This window comes from Scardinius erythrophthalmus (genome assembly GCF_964197995.2).
Source record: "Scardinius erythrophthalmus genome assembly, chromosome: 3".
NCBI classification, from domain to species: domain Eukaryota; kingdom Metazoa; phylum Chordata; class Actinopteri; order Cypriniformes; family Leuciscidae; genus Scardinius; species Scardinius erythrophthalmus.
Window position 1 is genome coordinate 44,539,352 of NC_138223.1, and position 21,022 is coordinate 44,560,373.

Consider the following 21,022-nt stretch of genomic DNA (forward strand, 5'->3'; position numbering starts at 1 on the left):
GAATTACCAGTCTACACATGGTTTAAATTCACATAATTTATTACTCATCATCTCACTTACATTTCATGACAGAGTGGAGTCTAAATCACGACAGATGAAATGTTTCTGACCACACGCCTAGAATGACACACATCAAACATGGTACAATGATTGCTGTTTCATAGTCTAATGAGGGTTATGTTTAAATATATGAACTATTTGTCTCATCAGATGTTTCTCCTCAACTTCCTAATGAGAAACAAATGTGGAAACAAATTATTTGGCTAAAATGAGTAATTAGACAGCAAAGTTCATATAATTTGGGCGTCGAAAAATCTGATGGTAGATTTAATTTAAGATGCATGTACACACAGCTACTTCAAGGCGTTACCATGGTATCAGTACAACAACCAAACAAACAAACAAAAACAGTTTTACTTGAATGTGTACAGTGTTACTTTTAGTTCAGTGCTGCTTGATGTCAATAATATAGTTTTCATACACTCTGCATTGACCTACCTTGATTAAAAGAATATATTCTTTGTAAATTAACATCTCTGGCATTTTTTTCAACGAGTTTTCAAAGCAGAGCATGATTTTGCATTAATATACACTCAAATATTGAATATATTTTAAGTCATGTGCTTGACATGAAGGTGAAAAAATAACTTCCAAACACATTTCCCAAAGAGGATAAGCCTTTAGTTTGAAGTCTTTAGCTGATTACAAGTCGGGTTTTTTTTTTCATTGTTGTCCAACGAACTTTAGTAGTATACAATATATTATACAGAATTTACATCTTAATACATCCAAACCAAAAACGAACAAAAAAGACAAAATAAAAAAAATAAAAAACAAACAAATATGCTTGAGTGTACAAATGGACTGAGCTGATTACAAGGATTATCGTGCTGCCTACGTCACAATGCAAAACCTGCTGGTCGCGCGCTGATTGGACGCCCGCGTCTCTCTGAGTTCCTCCGCTGGAAACACATGCGAACCGACCCGATCCGTGCCCTGATCCTCGAACCGAACCGAGCCCGAGCCCATGCTGGAAGATGGCCGAGTTGAGCGCAGTCCGACAGGAACTTGTGAGTATTTTCAGGAGCGCCGTGTTTTTTCTGTGGACTGAAAGCCGAGTGTCCTGCGTCACACACGGAAACTAGTGTCAGCAGTGTGAACTAGACTAGAGAATTCGCTCGTGTTGATGATTTAAACCCATAATAATAATAACAACGATTAAAACTCATGTACATACCCTCGTGTTCTTCCAAACCTGTATAAACTTAGTCTGAGAGACACAAACGGAAGTGTGTAGCAGAATGTTTTTGACGCTTCTCTGACAGTGGAAGTGAATGGGGACTGGAGCTTTCAAGAACAAAAATAACGAAAAAAAGTAGTGCATACGACTCTACTAACCAACACTATTATCTACAACTTTGGTGCTTAAACACAAGTTTGTTTTTAGTCATGTCAAATGTCATTGATTCTTGAATGACTTGATATTTGCCTGCCAACTTTAAATATGCAGAAGATTTTTAATGAACAATGATTGCGATTCAAAAGACTTAGGATATAGGTCATATGGGGCACTTTTAAGATATTTTCATGGTGATTTTTGTCCTTTGGGGGGTTTGATAGGTCCAGTCCCCATTCACTTTCATTGTATAGAGGAAAAGAGCATTGATATTGTGCATTTAGTGGATTTCTATGTTCTCTGCAACATTACATTTTAGGTAAAGGTTCACGCATGAATCAGTTTTTCCAGCAAAGTTTACTTTCCACCTGTTCAGCTCTGTGTCCATACATACGTAATTTGCATGTGTTTTGTCTTCCTCTTTACTTCCTGGTTGTGCTTTATCTGCCACAGAGAAACAGAAATCTGAGCAGTTCTTTCGGGGAGTCTCGGTGTACATCACCGCAAAAAGATGAGCAACAAAAACTGGTAATGACTCGGCAAACGTCGTTTTGTTTGTATTTGCTTGTTGTTTTGTCTCATGACCCTGTCCTGTGTGTGATAGGCCGTGCCGTTCTGTGGCGGCATCCGGGGCGGACTGCGACCGGGGAAGAAAATCACGATCATGGGCGTCGTGAACGCAGATCCAGACAGGTAGCTCATGTCAACACACACACTCGCACCTTGGACACATGCAGGGACGCTCGCTGTTGTGCGTTTCATCTTATCTGTGTAACTCAAGTGATCAAAGTCTGTTTTCCAGCGTAAGTAGGAATGAGGTTGGGCAGAAAACCTTGTGATAAAATCACAGCGTCTAGACGTTTGCACTTTCTTGAGTGCGTGACCTTGTTTTGGTTGCTTCACTTTAATTTAAACTCAATGTTGAATGTTCTTGCTCTCTCTCTCTCTCTCTCTCTCTCTCTCTCTCGGACAGTTTCGACATCAGTCTGACGTGCGGGTGTGAAGACGTGGCTCTGGATATGTGTGTACGATTCGAAGACCGGGAGATTTTGCGAAACGCCTGTGTTTCTGATAGCTGGGGTGAGGAGGAGAGGTCAATACCATATTTCCCCTTCATCGCAGAACAGCCTTTCAGGGTCAGTATCACCATCACTATCAGCTGAATTTAACAGAAATTTTACAAGGAGTAGTGCTGTAATTTCTGAAGTCATGCTTTGCTGAGTCTGTCTTATGTTTTCTGTCTGGGATGTTTGTTCAGGTCGAGATCCATTGCGAGCACCCGCGCTTCCTTGTGCTCGTGGACGGCCATCAGCTGTTTGACTTCTACCATCGCGTGACGCCGCTGACGTCCATCGACACCATTCAGATCAGCGGCGGAGTGACCATCACCAAGCTGAACTGAAGTGAAAGAGCATTGAAGACTGTCTGTGATACTGAAGGACACTCTAGAATCTGTAGAGCTGATGAATTGAACTTGAAACCTCTTTTTGAGCTGTGAGGAGGCATTTCTTTTCATGAGTATCATAATTCTTTTGCTGAAGTCAACATGAAACGGCATTCGCAAACCATTTTCTCTGGTAAATAATTGGTAACACTTTACAAAAGTACAATAATAATTAATAGAAGTATTTTTCATTGTTAGTTCTTGGTAACTAATGTAGTTTCTCAACGTTAAATGGAACCTTATTGTAAAGTGTGTTTTTCCCATCAGCATTGTGAAAAGTGGCCGTTTTACACCAGAAAACTGTGCTGCTGGTGAACACTATTAAAGGTGCAGTAATCGATTTCAGAGAAACATTGTTGATACTTGAAATTGAAATTTGAAGCAAAATAATGCTTTGTGAAGATGACGAACGACAAGCAAGAACAAAAATTGAACATACAGTACACAAGAGAATTTACAATATACTCTCCTCTATCACGAGTGGACATGCCCCCTACTGCTGATTGGCTCACTCTCTCTCCTCTATCATGAGTGGACACGCCCCCTACTGCTGATTGGCTCACTCTCCTCTATCATGAGTGGACACGCCCCCTACTGCTGATTGGCTCACTCTCTCTCCTCTATCACGAGTGGACACACCCCCTACTGCTGATTGGCTCTCTCTCTCTCCTCTATCACGAGTGGACACACCCCCTACTGCTGATTGGCTTACTCTCTCTCCTCTATCACGAGTGGGCACGCCCCCTACTGCTGATTGGCTCACTCTCTCACCCGAGTGGACACGCCCCCTTCTGCTGATTGGCTCACTCTCTCTCCTCTATCATGAGTGGACACGCCCCCTACTGCTGATTGGCTCACTCTCTCGCCCCCATCATGAGTGGACACACCCCCTACTGCTGATTGGCTCACACTCTCTCTATCACAAGTGGACACACCCCCTATTGCTGATTGGCTTACTCTCTCTCCTCTATCACGAGTGGACACGCCCCCTACTGCTGATTGGGTCACTCTCTCACCCGAGTGGACACGCCCCCTTCTGCTGATTGGCTCTCTCTCACCCCCATCATGAGTGGACACACCCCCTACTGCTGATTGGCTGACTCTCTCTCCTCTATTACAAGTGGACACACCCCCTACTGCTGATTGGCTTACTCTCCTCTATCACGAGTGAACACGCCCCCTACTGCTGATTGGCTCACTCTCTCACCCGAGTGGACACGCCCCCTTCTGCTGATTGGCTCACTCTCTCTCCTCTATCATGAGTGGACACGCCCCCTACTGCTGATTGGCTTGCTCTCCTCTATCACGAGTGAACACGCCCCCTACTGCTGATTGGCTCTCTCCTATATCATCATGAGTGGACACGCCCCCTACTGCTGATTGGCTCACTCTCTCTCCTGAGGTGACACGCCCCCTTCTGCTGATTGGCTCTCTCTCACCCCCATCATGAGTGGACACACCCCTTACTGCTGATTGGCTACAAGTGTGTTGTGCTGCTCGGTCTGATCCACATTTCTCAGAAATCACTTACTGCACCTTTAAATTACGTCAGTAGAGGCTTTTCAGAGGAAGAGCAAACAATTTAATTAAAGATTGTGAATACAAAATATTAAAAATAACTAAGTTAAGCACAATAAGAGCAAGAGTATGAATTCAGAAGGTAAAAGGAGTTTTGGTTTTATGTTGACTTTACAGCGTTAAAATAGAGATGCCATAATTCTTATTTCAGCACACTTTAGAAACGAATGAATGAATGAATGAATGAATGAGTCCAGATGTTGATGCACAACTAACAAGCTTCATTGGAGAACCTGTTATGAAAAGCTATAAATGAACGTACTGCCTGAATTTAACAGTTGCTCTCCAGCTAATGTTCTCAGGTGAGATTATTTATTTATTTCCTGAATGCGTGTTTATAAACTACACAGTGTGATTTGAGAGTTTCGTATGTTTTACAGTAATAGTGATCATTCCATTGTTATTCCGTTGACAAGCACTTGTACTTAAAAGCACTGCATTTTATGTTTAGTTAAAGAGACAAGACAACGCGATGAAGTGAAGTTCCTTTAGGTGCTTTCGTTACTTGAGACCAGAAGAATAAAACCAGGGAGAAAATCTTTCCATTCCAGTGCTTTTGAATGGCTGTTCTGTATTTATGGTCACTGAGCACACGGTTATACACATAATAAAAGTCTTCTAATGAACGATATTGTGTTGTGAGTGATGATTGTAGCAAGGCTGCACACACTATTGACCAGTACTGTAGATCATTTTAATAAACCAGGAGCTTGTAGAAAAACAACATACGAGTGAAAGCTTAGCTATACTGAGGTACAGAGAGATATTTAAAACATGTATATGACTGGAGTAGCGCCGTCCTGTTACGTGAACATTTTTCTCCCTGTCTGGATGGTTTCATTTGGATGTTTCCAGCTCATGGAAATATAAGACTCTTGTCGTCTTCCTGCATATTGTGCTGTCAAACTCTTGCCTTCGGTTTTCCTGTTGCCGTTCTTATCTCTATTCTGCTTCCTGATGACTGAGTATTACAGTAGAGTTGTTCCTTAATTGTTTTCCTTTTCATTAGATATGTGAAATGTGCTATTTTATTTGCTCTGGATCCAGAAAATGACCCTGGCTTGATTCAATATCTGTAGAAAAAAAAAAAAGCTACTGAGGGAGTATAGTGTTTATATTCTATTCTATTCTATTATATTTTATTTTATATTATTTTATATTATTTCAAATTTGGGTCCATGAAAATGTTTAGAGAAAAACAAATCATGCTGAGTGTAAAATAAATTATAAAAAAGTAGTAGTAATAGTAGTAATAATAATAATACAATAAATTTAAATACATAATAAAAAGTACATTATAATAAATATTAACCATTTTATTAAAATAAAATTTGATTAAAGTAAATATTTTAGATAAGATTAGATTAGATTAAAATAATCAAATAAATAAAACATATAACAGTACAGTAGAAAAAAAACATAATGGAGCTGAATAGAAACTAAATATTTTCCAATTATATTTTACACATATTAATAATAATATTTTTTTCACAGTATAAATTTGGTTTTAGGCAAAATAGTGTATTTCCTAAAATACATAAATAATAAAAAAGACTTAAATAAATAAATAAATAGTATAATTAATGTAACTAAGTAGACACTAAATATTTTTCAAATTATGCCTGCATGTATTTATAATAATAATATTCAACAGTATAAATTGATTATTTAGGTAAAACCTTATCATTTTTTTTTCAAAAATAAAAAATAAATAAAAAAATAGATTAAAATAAATATTAAAAAATAGATTAAAATAGGACAAGAAAGTACAATGCACTAAAATACATTAATTACATAAATAAATACAAACGAATAACAATAAATAAATACAAACGAATAACAATAAATAAATGTTTATTAATAATACATAAATAATAATATTAATAATATAATACAGTACTATAGTGAGTAACTTAATATATTTTCCAAATGATATTTAACACATTTATAATATTAATTTGTCACACTATAAATTGGGTCTTTATACATCAAAATGTATTTCTGACTTTTACATGTTAGTAATTCAGAAATCTCCCAAATCAGCTTCGACCAATCAACATGAGAGTCTAGAAGTGCCACACCACAGCCCCTGATGCATGCTGGGTAATCCTCGGGAAAAGAACAGGATACTCACACACACACACTGTCATACACACACACAACACAACACACAGACTGACAGAGAGAGCTCGAGCCAGTTGTGTGTGTATGTAAGAGCTACAGATGCTCGCCGTGAGGATGGACGCATCACTCCGGACTCCTGAGGTAAGAAGATGATTGACAGCTGCGCGAGAGCTAGCCGTTAGCATCAAGGCTAATGCTAGTGTTAGCTTGCTAGCATCGCCCTTGTTAATCAATGGGTTCTGATGCTACATTGAGTTTGCATGCTAACTGAATAAGTTTGCGCTTCTAAATCACCTAGAGAAAAATAACATGATTGTTACGGCAACTTTTTCCATTGTTTAGAAAGAAGCAGCTTGTTTTGACAGTGAGAAATAACTCAGTTTATGCTGTCAGGTGTAATTTCACTGCTGTGATCAGGCTAACTGCTAACTGCTAGCCGGAATGTAAACATCACCAAAACGATTCGATTCTGTCCAAAAGACTAAATGTCAGTTTAATTCGGATTTAATCTAGGATAAATACAGTTTAGGCTAAACTAATCCATTCAGCTGGTTTATGTACGTTAGTTATTATGGAAAGTTGTATCAGTTTATGTCCTGTAGGCCTGCTATTTCTTGACAGCTGTTATATTAAAATCAGTTTATTTATATAAAAATCACTGATTTAATAACTGTTCTCTTAAAGTGTGTCCTATGTACTCGAAAATTTTCATATAACAGCAAAATGTAATCAAACGTTGCTTTTGTACCTCAGAAGAGTTAAAGTACTGCAATACAGTCATCATATGAGTAATATGAATGTTGAGTTGTGATTATAGATATTTATAGATGTAGTGCCCTTTAAATGGACTTATCCTCATAGGAAAATAGAGTATTTCTGTCAATCTGATCAAATGACTGATGATGTCCTTCGTCGCATGTTAATTTTTATTCATTCAATTTACAATAATATGAAACAGAATAGTTGGAAATCTGATGCTTTCTGGTACGTTTTTGTGTGTTTGTGCTAGAATAGAGAAACCATTAAATGGCATATGTGTCACTAAAGTGGTGTGAATGTAAACTGTGGTTTGGCAAAGATCATCATGTCATTGTTTGAGCCTTCTTTCAGCAAACAACAAGTTCCCAGGACAATAGACAGTTTTATTTGGTTTGTGCTTTTTCTCTACTTTGTAAATAATTGCATTCAGTGACTGAATTCTTCTGGGTTATTTATTCACGACTCCCTGAATTGATCCGGTTTCCCTGTTGCTCCACTACTCCTCCTAGTATTAGCACTTAATTAGTGTCTAATTTGAAGACAATCTGTCTGGTTTTACTCTCGTTGATTTGATTTGAGTTAGACAACCAGAGCCGGTGTCTGTGAAGCACTTTTCTAGTGAGCGGCGCCATCAGGAAGCGATTGTTCAGTGGTTATCAGTGCTTTGAATAGACATAATTAACACAAGATTATTCATATCAAGATTAAGAAGATTTATTGATGGTTGTCTTGTCTCAAAAGCTCCTTTTAAGGTATTAAAGCACAAGCAGTGTGGGGTTATTCACTCACTAAAATGTAATATTTAGTGTTAAAATCACACACTTTTTGTTGCGCAGAAGTGAAAGTGTTTCTTGTCTTTGCAGTGATTAGACGCTGATGTAGAAAAGCGAGGCTCGTGTTGGTTAAGGAGGAAGCGTGTGCAGAAACTCCTGCTGTTTAAAACATGCAGCGTTGCAGAAGGCGTGACTTTCTTTGTGTGTCAGAAATCATTTCCAAATGACTCTTTCCATTTCAAATTAAATGTAATTACAGTTTTGGACTAATCCTGTGGGCATCCTGACACTTTAATTATATTAATAGCTTTCCAACAGTCATCATGGCATATGCGTTGTAGGGCCGGCCACACAATTTTGGGGCAAAAAAATTAATAATTTCTGATAAAAATTGTGATTTAAATTTTTTGTGTGGTTGTATATCAATAAGACTGTAAAATAATATATTTTTTTTTTACTATGATTACTGTTATTACTAAATAAAAATATTAAACAAAACAAGAACTATTACTAATATTATATATCACTGTAAAATAAAAAAAATAAGTAATTAAGCAAAATATACCAATAATTATATTTTACTGTACAACTGAAAACGTACAATAATAATATTTATTGCTGTCTTAATTTATTCTTATTAAAATGTAAAAAAAAAATCAAGCTTTTATTTTGGTGGAAAAACTCAAGGAGCTTCTCTTTTGTTGACAACAAGTATGGGAAGATGTTTGGCGTATATTGCATTCCCAAATTTAATAATGTGATTATTAAATTACAAAGGCTGTGATTTAATTAAACACACACACATACACACTACATGTTTCAGAGTGAATTAGGGCTGTGAAACGATCTAGCGCATTCAAAATAAAAGTATGCGTTTTTACATAATATATGTGTGTGTACTGTGTATAATTATTCTGTATATATAAACACACACACATGCATGTATATATTTAAGAAATATTTGCATGTATATACAGTATATATATTATATATATATAGCCTATATAAATATAAATATTTTATATAACAATTTTTTCTTAAATGTATACATGCATGTGTGTATACTGCACACACACACACATATATTATGTAAACACAAACCTTTATCATTTACACAAAGAGCTCATAATCCAGTGTTTAAGAGCGGCTCAATTTGAGTCTTAAAACACTGGATCACCCTTTTTATATTATCGTTATTAATGGTGGATGATTTTAATAATTATTCATACTGTTGTTTCTGTTGATATTATCATTCATTGAGTTGTATACATTTTCTTAATGTATCTTGTTTTCCTTTTGCTTTTTTGTAAAATGTAAAATAAATAAAAAAAAAAAAAACCCTGGATCATGAGCTGCTCGTGTGTAAATGAACACGGTGCTGCGCTTCACTCTGAAACATGCAGCGCATATATTTGTCTTTTATTTAAATTAATCATGCAGTCCGTTTCATTTGCCAAGAAAACTTTCTCAAACAATCACAAATCTAGATCTAGTTGTTGCCAAAACTTTGCCTTGTGTCTCATTGGAAATTACTGGTCTGTAAGATTACAATTTGTACTTGTTTTGCCACAGTCATATTCATGATGCTAATCTAGCGTACATTGCTTTGCTAATCTGCTGCAGGCGTGAGCTCTTGGCCGTGTGTTTCTGCTCAGGTCCCCATGGAGCCTGACGTGATACGCATGTACTCCTCCTCTCCCCCCCCGATGGAGGACGGCGTCGAGGACGAGGACGATGAATTCAGCGACTTCACCGGCGTCCCGAACAGCACCAGCTTCTCGGAGTTCGACACGCCCACCTCGTTCAACCAGAATCGGGCTTTAAACGCCACCTCGCCGCCGGAGCTGCTGAGCAACGGGAGAATCGTGGGACTGTCGTCTCAAACCGCTAAGGCTAATGGCGTGGCGCCTAGCCAGACTGGCACGCCCAATGGCAGAACGGTTAGTGTGGAGGAACTTAAAAAGTTGACCGAGCATCAAGCTCACATCACGTCCCTGGAGTTTGCAACCGGATCTCGGACTGATAGCGACTGCAATGGCACCGCTGAAGTGCTAACGAACGGATTTGCAACGTTAGACCAAGTAGGAAGCCCTCCTACGCCACACAAAAACAATGAAAGTCCAGATGATTTTGCAGATTTCGCTGCTTTTTCAAATGCTGAACACAACCAGCCTTCAAACACAGACTGGGAACATTCAAATCAACCGGCGCAGAACGACATTAGCGACGGCGTTGTTGAAGTGCCAGGAGCTAATAAAGTGGACGACAGCAGGGATTCGAGAAACACAGGGTTTGGATTCCCTTTGGAAAACTCGGAAGGTCTCAGCAACGGGAGCTTGAGTTTCCATGAAGGGTCGGATTTAGATCAAAAGGATCTAGAAGTTGATGCAACTGAAGCTGTTAGCACAGCGCAACCGCTAACCGTTAACGGTGTAGCCGATGATAGCGGCATTTCGCCCGACTCTGAGGAGAGATGTAGTGCTGAACAATCAGACGAGAAAGGCTCAGAGAACGAGAACGAAGAAACGGAGACGGAAACAGAGACTTCCTTCGGTCGACCGCTATCGACAGACGCGCTCGAAGAATTCGGCGACTTTAGCACGACGGGATCCGTACCTTCGCCTCCGCTTCAGGAGGACACTGCCACTCCGGCTGATCACAGCCAACTTGCCGAGGACGACGATGAGGATTTCGGAGATTTCGGGGACTTTGGAGACGCTGGATCATTTAGCGCGACTGGATTTGCTGATTTTGACCAGCAGGGGGCCACAACGCTAGTCGCTCAGGCCGAAACGGACCCCAAAATGGATGGTGAAGACGATGAATTTGGCGATTTTGACGCATCACAAGAACCTAGCAAAACGGATTTGGCAGGTGAGGAAGCAACTACGTTTGCAGAGTTTCCTGGAAGTGACAGTTTTGCGGATTTCAGCTCCGCGCAGGTGGACAATGCCGGTGATACCGGAGGATGGCAGGCTTTCTCTGAGCCGGATCAGAGCCAGAATGGAGAGGAATCATGGGCAACGTTCGGGCAGGAACAGGATTCATTATGTACTGAAAAAACTAGAGACGAATGGCACGGGAGCCAGACGGTTACAGCGCCCTCTACTGGTGTGGAAGAGCGCAAAAGTTGCACAACGGTAGGTCTGATTATCTAAAATATTAGTTGGTTGATTTATATTTACTGTTTTTCACTTTGTCCCATTCTGTTCCTCAATGTGTTGTCCTAAACAGTGAAAGGGATTGAAAACTGGCAGGGAAATGATACCAGATTCAGGAATGCACCTGGACCGGATGGTTTACTCTTTCTAAATGACTGATTAAGCATTAATCTCTTTAGTTAATTTCACTTTACAAGTTAGTCATTAAGTCGAAACTAAATACATGTTAAAAAAAAAACACTTTATTTTAAAATAAATACATTTTCTCTCACTCTAAGCGTAAAGATCAATAACACACAAATATGTATTAGTCATTTTCTGTAATAAATGTGCACTGTCGTTCAGAAGTTTGGGGTCAGTAAGAGCTGTAGCAACAGTAATATTGTGAAACTGTTTTCTATGTGAAGATATGTTAAAATATAATATATTCCTCTGATCAAAGCTGAATTTTCAGCATCATTACTCCAGTCTTCAGTGTCACATGATCCTTCAGAAATCATTTTAATATGATGATTTAATGCTCAAGAAACATTTCTGATTATAATCAGTGTTGAAAATAGTTGTGCTGCTCAATATTTTTGTGAAAATGTGATTGGCATCACAAGAAAAAAACAGCATTTACTTGAAATTGAATTTTTTGTAACATTAAACATGTCACTGTCACTTTGGATCAATTTAATGCTGATTAAAAAAATTAAATAAAAAAAATCTTACTGACCCCAAACATTTTGAACAGCTGTTTATGTATATATAATCAATGTTTCTCTCACCTCGTCCTCTATCTTGGATTTAGTTAAACTGGCAGTTCTATATTTCGAAACAATCTTTTATTTATTTATTTTTTCATAGAATTTTTATTGTTGCAAACTGCATTTTTACATTTTATACCACCCCACCCACCGTAAGCAACCCTATCCAGCCCCAACAAAGCAATCCCCAATCTGATCAACAGGACATCTGAATATCAAAAAATAAATAATGAAATAAATAATAGAAATTAAATTAAATAAATAAAAATAATTACATATATGCATGGAACAATCTTTTTCAAAAGGTCTTTGTTGAAGCCGTTGTTTTCTGATGTGTTTTCCACTAAGACTGCGCTGTTCAGCCGTTTGGAGAAGATCTTCCAGGCCAGTTTCGAGCTGGTTCTCGCCCCTCGGGTGGAGGAAGACGTGACCACGCTCAACACCTTCCTCAAACCCCCTGACACATCAGGACAGGAACACAGTGACGACGGGTGAGGAGCCGCGAGTGTGTTTGCTGAGGGCCAGATGCTGTACTGAAGTCTTCATGGTTTTGCTGTGGTCTCTGTCTCCTCCTGTGGGTTCTGTAGGGCGTTGCGGGACGTGTGGCAGCAGCTTCAGGATGTTAACAATGCCTACGGTCTCCGGTACCAGTGGGGCGGCTCTCACACCAATAAAGCCCTGCTCTGCTCTCTCGGCATTGACACCAGAAATATAGTGAGTCGGATTGTGAAATTTTTTTTTTTATCTTTAAAGTAGACCATGTTTAACTTTCTTTAGTGTGTATTCTTGATGTTTGAGCATGAAAAAGTTACAAAGTCCCTCCAGCAGCGGGAGTTATCTACATCGGTGTCTCTGGCTACGTTTACACGCAACCAAATAATCCTTTAGTAATCGGATTGAGCTCAATCGGACTGAAAAGCCTTCATGTAAACTCCTTAATCGATCCGATTGAGACAGATCAAAATGAAATTTGTGCATGTAAACGTAGCCACTGTTTCTGAACTAGGGCTGTCAGAATGGCTGGAAAGCTCAATTAGAATTTCTTTCTTAAATATTAGCAAAATTCTAATTATATTAGAATTCTTAAGACAATACTTAAAGGTATAGCGGAGGATCTTTCTGAATTTTAGATAAGACCCGCCCTCTCCACTTTTTGAAAAGTTTGATTGATTCACCAGAATGATTGACAGTTAGGAGGACCAATAGTATAGGTGATCCACCCGGAAGTAAAAAATCCTCCGCTATACCTTTAATGTTAGCGGAAAAAAGTACTGCATGCCCACAAGAGGGCGCAAGCGAGTGCAAAAAGCAAATATAACCCAAATCAAGCATTGCATCTTTTATTGAAATGAGATGACATTCACTTTTTAAAGTGCATTAACTTTTGAAACATTTGTTCTTACATAAAATATAATTTCCTTAATGTCCATGCAAGGAAAATTAGGCTACAATAGTGCATAAAACGGTGTAAGTGCGTCAGTAACCTGAGGAAACACGCTTCGACAGACTGCGTAATGTACTAGATGAACACAAAATAGCGAACTGCCAAAATAGAAACAATCCATTTCTACTCACTACATCTACATATTGTTCGGCAGCTTTATTATTTATTTGATGAATAATCGAAATTCAAATTTTGCTTTGACAGTGTAATCTTGAGTTTCTTCCAGGAATGAACACGCCTCATTTAAATAATTAATATGCAGAATAAAGGGGCGGGGCCTGGTTGAGTTAGTTAGTAGTGTGTTGAAACTGGCAGTTATGGTAAGAGGCGGGACATTTCCCTAAACACACTCGACCAATCACAATGCGCTATATGGGGAAAATAACGTGTTTTGAACATTCAAGCATGAAAAGCTGTTCTAGTAGACCCTAAAAACTAATCAAGACTCAATAATATGCCTCTTTAACTTTTCTCCTCTTCTGTTTGTCTCTTTCTCCTCAGCTGTTCACGGGCCATAAAAAGCAGCCTGTAATTGTGCCAATGTACGCTGCCAGTCTGGTGAGTCGAGCCCAGCTGCAGGCGATCTGTGTGTGTATGTGTGTGTGATGCTGGTTTATTTTAAACCAGTGTGTTAAATCAATCATTCAATTCAATTCACATTTATTTGTATAGCGCTTTTCACAACACACATCGTTTCAGAGGAAACTGTCTAAGTTATGCATTTCAGAAATGTACACATACAAAAATCACAGTTAGCTAAAAATGTATTAATTTAAACGATGTAATAATTTAAGGCAGAAACGATGACTCATTGAAGTAATGAATACTTGTTTGTTAACAAATGATTGCGACATTTAGAAGAGAGAAAGAAAGTGATCTGAGACGTCTGTGTGTGTGCAGGGGATGCTGGAACCCACGAAAGAGCCGGTGAAGCCCGTCTCCGCCGCTGAAATGATCGCCTCGATAGCACAATCTCCTGCAGTCGTCTCGGAGCTGAGCACCTGTCCTCCAGACGCCGTGCAGGTGAGCGCCTTCACTGACCTTCATCTGATCAAACGCTTCACTCAGAAATCATCCGCATACATAATGTATACTCAGATAAAGCGAAATCTCAATGATTGTCTGTATGGTTGCAAAATGTAACAATATTATCGCTCAGCTCTATATATAAAGTTGGATATATAAGAATAACGTCATCCGCGTACATACAGTATGTTTGTGTGGGAGGATATATACTATATACAACCCTCTACAATACATATGGGAGTAAATCTTCACTCTGGGCGATTAAGTAATGTCTATAAGTAGCCATTAGCTAATAAATTCCTAGATTTTATTTGCCAGTGTGTGTTCGAGGCTAAGTGTAAGTTTAGCATAGATCTATTTTGACTCGCTGAACACTCTTACTGAGCGCTTGAGAGTTTCGCTCTCCGTCAAGCGATCTGTATTGTTTCAGTGCAGCTCAATGGATGGATGCACAGCGAACCGTAAACTGAAGGCTCACGACTCAGTGGAGTGCTGTGTTTCTCACACACACGCAGAGAGAGAGAGACTTACAGAGAATTATTTAACTTTTAAGAACCAGCAGAAGATATGCCGGTTTCTCCGGTTGTGGGCGGAGCTAATGCGCAAACGGCAATCTCATTGGCTGGCGTTCAACCCTGTTTTGATTTCAGCAAATCAGTTTGAGTGAACGCTGAAAACGTGATTAATATTCATGAGCCCAGCAGCTCATCAATCCTTAGTGTGTTTTGTATTTAGTTATTAGTAGTAGAATTAGTAGTAGTAGTATTATCTTTTAATAATAATCACTATTATCTATTTCTATTATCTATTTTCTTTTTACAGAAACACTGAATGACCAACAATATCTTACGCACCACAAGTCCTGAGTTCAGTTAAAATGACAAATATGCATTCATACATGGTTACCATGTTTTTATATACTGTATATATATATATAGGTTGTATATAGCAAATCTCACCTGCTTGATTGCTTGTAGCATCACATAGTGCAAAAGATTTATTATTATTTTTGCATTGCTTTTGTGATGAAACATCCAAAATCAGTAGCTACCACAATTTATAGCATCCCTTTCTTGGTTTATTATTTGATCAAACTTAAAAAAAGTGGAAATAGTTACACAAAATTAGGATTAAAAATGCAAAAAACGGCACATTTCTAAGGCTAATGCACCAATCAGTAAATAAAATAATCACACATTTAAAAAGAATCTTTTATTTTTTGCATTACTTTGTTGTGATATGATGTTGTCTCTCCCCGTCAGGAGTCTCTTCCTCCCGTTCAGTTTGACTGGAGCAGCAGTGGCCTTACAAACCCTCTGGACGGTAACCGCCACCTCTCGTCTCTCTCACTAACACCACAGAGGAGAATGGAGGAGCTAAGCTCTTCTTGTTCCCGAGCGTCTGTCGGTGTGACGCTAGCCTGTAGATTAGCAGTCGTACAGTAGCCGTCTCTATGCTAATGTTGGATGTTCCTGAATGCTTCTCGCTAACAGAAAGCAACACTAATCTGGTCATGTAGATTTCAACACTAATCCAGATCTGAGCGTATATGTCAACCTCTGCTCTCCTGTTTTCTCTCTCTCTGTCTGTCCGTAACCCTATCTTTCATCATCCCTCGTTCTCTCTGAAGCGAGTGGAGGCTCGTCTCTGCTCAACCTCGATTTTTTCGGCCCCGTGGACGAGTCGCCCTCCGGCCCGGCCACCTCCATACCAGGTTTGCTGTTTAACACCAGCGCTGTGTGTGTGTGTGTTCATGATCTCGGCTCTATTTGCATCCATATCTTTAACCGTCCTTTCAGACGACCGTTCTCGTATGTGTACCAGGGTTTGAAATGAACTTTTTCACTCACCGGCCAATTTTGCTTCTAAATGTTTAAGTTACCAGCCATTCAGAACTTCTACTAGCCACAGAAAAAGAAAAAGGAAAATAAAATAAAAGTGGATCAAAAAAGTTCATCAAAGTCGTCCTAAGACAAGAATGGATATTGTTCAGAATGCATGTATAACTTTGATGAAAGGTTTTGATCCACTTCAAATGTTGACTACTGTATATATATTCTAAAATTTGGATTTCATAAATTCATTTCTTATTCAAACAAAATCCTGTCATCCAGCATTTCCTCTCTTACTCTTTCATTCTCATCCTTTTTACCAAAAAATGTGTTTTAGTTGGACAGATCAATTCAGTACAAAGAACATCAAAAAATGTCTTTTCTGTTAACCAAACGCTTTTTAATCTTTGCTTTTGGTTCAATGCAAATGAACAAGCGCGCCGTTGTTTGTTGTGTAGTGACGTGTGTGTTCAAGTAAGCCAGATATGCGCAGATTCTGCTCAATACGCTGTATTTAATATCATGATGACTCACGAGTTCAGTATTTGCATTAAATCTGTGCAGATTTGGCTTACACAAACTTCCCCAGGAAAGTGAGTAAACGTAATAAGTATCCCGCCAAATCGGCCAGTGATCTGACAGCGTTGTTATGGTTTTACCTGCAGTTGGCGGGTGTTAATGTCAAACCCTGGTGCGTGCGTGTGGTAGCGCATCACACAGGTGTTCTGATATGTGTGTGATATGCGTGTGCAGGCGTGGACCCGGAGCTGTACGAGCTGACCCAAGCCAAGCTGGACGTCAGCGGGGGGGGCAGGAGAGTCGTGGATGCGTTCGCTCGCCTCATGTCCACCGTCGAGAAGACCAGCACCTCCACCAGGTCAGTGAGACTCACTCGTTCACACACACACACTTCCTCACGAGTTTACAGGGATGGACTCATTATTTGATCCGACTGCCACGCTTTTACACAAAATTGAAACCATTGCAGCTGTTTGAAACCTGTTACATGTTGCAAACTGTGTTTTTATGTGCAGCACTGGGTTTGTTATTTCATTTAGTGGTTGTCGTTCAGGTTTTATCCTTAGATATATGGTTATTTATTTGCATTTTTAATCCTGCTTTGTGTGGCAATTTTTTTACTTTTGTAAGTCTGATCAAATATAGGGTTAGTTCACCCAAAAATGTAAGTTCTGTTGTAATTACTCTGCCTCATGTCGATCCAAAGCTGTAAGACATTCGTTCATCTTCAGGACACAAATCTGAGAGCTTTCATTACACTTTCAAGGCCCAGAAAGGTAGTAAAGACATCATTAAAGTAATCCATGTGACTCGCAATTTTATGAAGCGATGCAAGTGCTTTCTTTGCACAAAAAAGCATAATTACCACTTTATTTACTTTATTTAATATTGACCTGCAGTCCATTAACACCACGACACATGCGTGTTGTCGACTCGAGACCGAAAGTTGTTCCTTGAACGCACTTTGGATAATATTATTTTGTAAATATAGAGGTAAATTTGAGTTTTTTTGTGCAAACTTGTGTCACTTTATCAAATTGAGGTTAAACCACTGGAGTCACATGGATTACTTTAATGATGTCTTTACTACCTTTCTGGGGCTTGAGCGTGTTAGTTACACTGCTCCAATGGAGGGACAGAAAGCTCTCAGATTTCATCAGACATATCTTCATTTGTGTTCTGAAGATGAACGAAGGTCTTACGGGTTTGGAACGACACGAGGGGGAGAAATTAATGACATAATTTTCATTTTTGGGTGAACTAACGCTTTAAGAAAGCGATGTTATAAATTGTGGTAGCTACTAATTTAGGGTGTCACAAATGTAATGCAAAAATGTAGAAAAGCTGTTATAAAGTTATTTTGATGAGTCTGATATCTTTCTCTGATTTGTCTTGTCTTTTTTCTGATCTGGGGTGTGTTTCCTGTAAAACAACGTAACTCGCTGCTTCAGAAACTCATTGTTTCACTATTGATGCATCGTTGAAGAAATCAACTAGCTAGTCACGACTGTTTCCCAAAACCTAATTGTCGCAAAGTCGCAAACTTGTAATGAAACTGCTTGAGATTGAATTAGTGCTAGATGTTTTGCTATAAATTCCAAACACGGCATCTGAGGACTATTCCTCATTTTTCTCAGTTATTTTGCTTCACACATGTGCGCACTCTTCAAAAACGACGCTTTGGCCCCAGATAAGGATTTATTGAGTCCACATGTCATGCAAACAAGAAACTATGCTTCTAACCACAGCTTGAGAGCTGTCGTTTCAACCACAACTTTGTGATGTTGTTTGTGAATGCTCGCTGAACTGCTGATAACGACAGAACTTTGACCATAATTGGCTAACAATGCTTTCGGGAAACACACTCCTGGCCGATCTCTCTCTGATCAGACTTCTCCTTCTTTGATATGTCTGATTTCTTTCTCTGATCAGTCCGATCTCTCTTATCTGTAATCTCTTTTTCTAAACGTATCTCTCTCTGATCTGCCTGATCTCTTACTAATATGTGACCCTGGATCACAAGTCGCACGGGTTTATTTGTGGCAATAGCCAACAATACATTGTATGGGTCAAATTATCGATTTTTCTTATATGCCAAAAATCATGAGGATATTAAGTAAAGATCGTGTTCCATGATGATATTTAGTAAATTTCCTATCATAAGTATATAAAACATTTATTTTTGTGAGTGAATGCAGCACAATCGCCAACATAAATGCACAACTTTAAAGGCGATTTTCTCAATGTTTTGATTCTTTTGCACCCTCAGATTCCAGATTTTCAATAGTCGTATCTCGGATAAATATTGTCCTATCCTAACAAACCACACATCACTGGAAAGCTTATTTATTCAGTTTTCAGATTATGTAAATCTCACCCATGTGACTGATTTTGTGGTCCAGGGTCACATATGTCTAATATCTTTGATCCGATATTTCTCTGACGTGTGTGCTCTCTCTCAGCAGAAAGCCTGCGCAGAAGGAGGAGAATCTGAGCGCCGAGGCCCAGCGAGTGATCTCGGGCCTGCCGGATCTGTCGTTCATGCAGGCTAAAGTCCTCATGTTCCCCTCCACGCTGACTCCTCTCCTGCCCGACTGACGCGTTCTTCTCTCCGCCTCCGTCTCTGTGTGTCGCTCTCCAGTTTACTCCATGATTTTAATTTCATCCTTTTGGTTTTCTAGCTCCTTTTTTTGTGTGTGTGTGTGTGTGTCATTTTCCTGAGCGTTTTAAGTTCAAATACATCATGCTATGTTAAGAGAAGAGTGTGTGAGATAATCAGCTGATGATCGATCGCTCTAGAGAAGAAAAAACTGATCATTTTATTTGTAGAATGACAATAGGAAAAGAGTTTGTGTTTATATTAGAGCCAATCTGTATATATAATCAGGGATGAGAGTTTCCTTTCGATTATCCTTCACGGTTAAGTTAATGAGAGAGAGAGGCACTTGCTGTTTTCGGTTGTTTGTTTTTATGAAACACTGGCTTAAAAGTCCTTCAGTGGCACAAATGATTATGTGAATGATCTGATTTGTATTTAGATATATAAATGCGTAGTTATATAGACTTGAAATCAAAACGCCTGCAAAGATTTTGCGCAACAAAGGACTTTTTTTAATCGTTTTGGCTATTACATTACAATCAATATTGGTATTACTTGTAGGTTTTAGTTTTTTTGATTTCACACATGAGTTAGTGAACACAAAATCCTTTTTTTTTCTTCTTTTTTCCGTGCGAATAGTTTAAGAACGAACTTGCTTTCCTCACTGACAGAGTCCATCAACAACTATAGAAACGACAGCTTTTCCTCAATATTTTTGCTGCTCGTATTCGGTTCTTATTTTGTTGTTTGTTACTTTTTAATGTAAGTTGAAACCACTGGCTTCGGACTGTAATGTAGTGAAGGAATCGTTGAATGAATGATTAACTTGAATATATATATATATATATAGCTGTATTGAGAATAAGGGACCAATATCTGCTGTAACGTTTTGCTCATTTTCCTGTCATCATTGTGTTTTTGGTCATGCCGTATCTGTGTTTTATTTAATCTGCCAAATCCTAAACAACTCTTTTGGAGGACGTCTGCCTTCACAGTGGTCCTGTACGCCAGGAGTGCATGATGGGAAATGTTCACCAGAAAACATCTGTAAAGAGTTACCCATCTTTTGGCCTTTTTTTTTTTCTCCCAGTTCTTTTTTTGTGTGTGTGTGTGTGTGTGTGTGTGTGTGTGTGTGTGTGTGTGTGTGTGTGTGTGTGTGTGTGTGTGTGTGTGTGTGTGTGTGTGTGTGTGTGTGTGTGTGTGTGTGTGTGTGTGTGTGTGTGTGTGTGTGTGTGTGTGTGTGTGTGTGTGTGTGTGTGTGTGTGTGTGTGTGTGTGTGTTGTGTGTGTGTGTGTGTGTGTGTGTGTGTGTGTGTGTGTGTGTGTGTGTGTCATTGTTTATTCTGTCTCCTGGAGGATTTTGCACATTGTAAAGACATACAGAAGAACTGCTTACATAGTTAACTGTGGCTTCGGACTGTGTACAGTCAAACTATGGATCATGTAAAAATTGTTATGGGAAAATTCCTATGGAAAACTCATACAGATGAATGATATCTCTAAAGAGCCTGTACCGAGGTCAATCGCGCATGCCTGGGTTCTTTGAAAAAACAAACTAGTGTGTAAATTTTCTTTAAGTGTACACAAGAAATTAAAATAATTTAAGAGAAAATGCTGTT

At 38.9% G+C, this 21,022-nt stretch overlaps 2 protein-coding genes across 6 annotated transcripts; both read left to right on the plus strand.

Annotated features, from left to right (window-relative positions):
• Positions 1-866: 866 nt before the first annotated feature.
• Positions 867-5,046, plus strand: lgalsla (lectin, galactoside-binding-like a). The gene is made up of 5 exons (XM_081362062.1): positions 867-1,070; positions 1,850-1,924; positions 2,001-2,089; positions 2,370-2,532; positions 2,655-5,046. The coding sequence occupies exons 1-5, from the start codon at positions 1,038-1,040 to the stop codon at positions 2,796-2,798; spliced, it is 504 nt and encodes a 167-aa protein (XP_081218188.1). The 5' UTR covers positions 867-1,037; the 3' UTR covers positions 2,799-5,046.
• Positions 5,047-6,519: 1,473 nt separating this feature from the next.
• aftpha (aftiphilin a) lies at positions 6,520-21,011 on the plus strand. 5 transcript variants are annotated; one of them, XM_081362043.1, is made up of 10 exons: positions 6,520-6,683; positions 9,698-11,214; positions 12,333-12,475; positions 12,572-12,698; positions 13,930-13,986; positions 14,329-14,451; positions 15,717-15,777; positions 16,085-16,168; positions 17,040-17,163; positions 19,268-19,522. In XM_081362043.1, exons 2-10 carry the CDS (start codon positions 9,736-9,738, stop codon positions 19,401-19,403), a joined length of 2,334 nt encoding a protein of 777 aa, XP_081218169.1. In that variant the 5' UTR covers positions 6,520-6,683; positions 9,698-9,735; the 3' UTR covers positions 19,404-19,522. The 5 variants fall into 5 exon arrangements, with proteins under 5 accessions (XP_081218169.1, XP_081218168.1, XP_081218167.1 ...); XM_081362042.1 differs by having other exon boundaries at positions 6,539-6,683; positions 9,730-11,214; positions 19,271-19,563; XM_081362041.1 differs by having other exon boundaries at positions 6,539-6,683; positions 9,730-11,214.
• The last annotated feature ends 11 nt before the right edge of the window (positions 21,012-21,022 follow it).

What these genes read in the sequence shown, in the direction of transcription:
- aftpha (XM_081362041.1), top strand. Translation starts at nt 6,642, where the DNA reads ATGCTCGCCGTGAGGATGGACGCATCACTCCGGACTCCTGAG. An exon ending in CCTTACAAACCCTCTGGACG is followed by an intron (nt 15,778 to 16,084) that starts GTAACCGCCACC and finishes TTCTCTCTGAAG; the next exon opens with CGAGTGGAGGCTCGTCTCTG. An exon ending in CCCGGCCACCTCCATACCAG is followed by an intron (nt 16,169 to 17,039) that starts GTTTGCTGTTTA and finishes ATGCGTGTGCAG; the next exon opens with GCGTGGACCCGGAGCTGTAC.
- lgalsla (XM_081362062.1), top strand. Translation starts at nt 1,038, where the DNA reads ATGGCCGAGTTGAGCGCAGTCCGACAGGAACTT. An exon ending in AAGATGAGCAACAAAAACTG is followed by an intron (nt 1,925 to 2,000) that starts GTAATGACTCGG and finishes TGTGTGTGATAG; the next exon opens with GCCGTGCCGTTCTGTGGCGG. An exon ending in GTGAACGCAGATCCAGACAG is followed by an intron (nt 2,090 to 2,369) that starts GTAGCTCATGTC and finishes TCTCTCGGACAG; the next exon opens with TTTCGACATCAGTCTGACGT.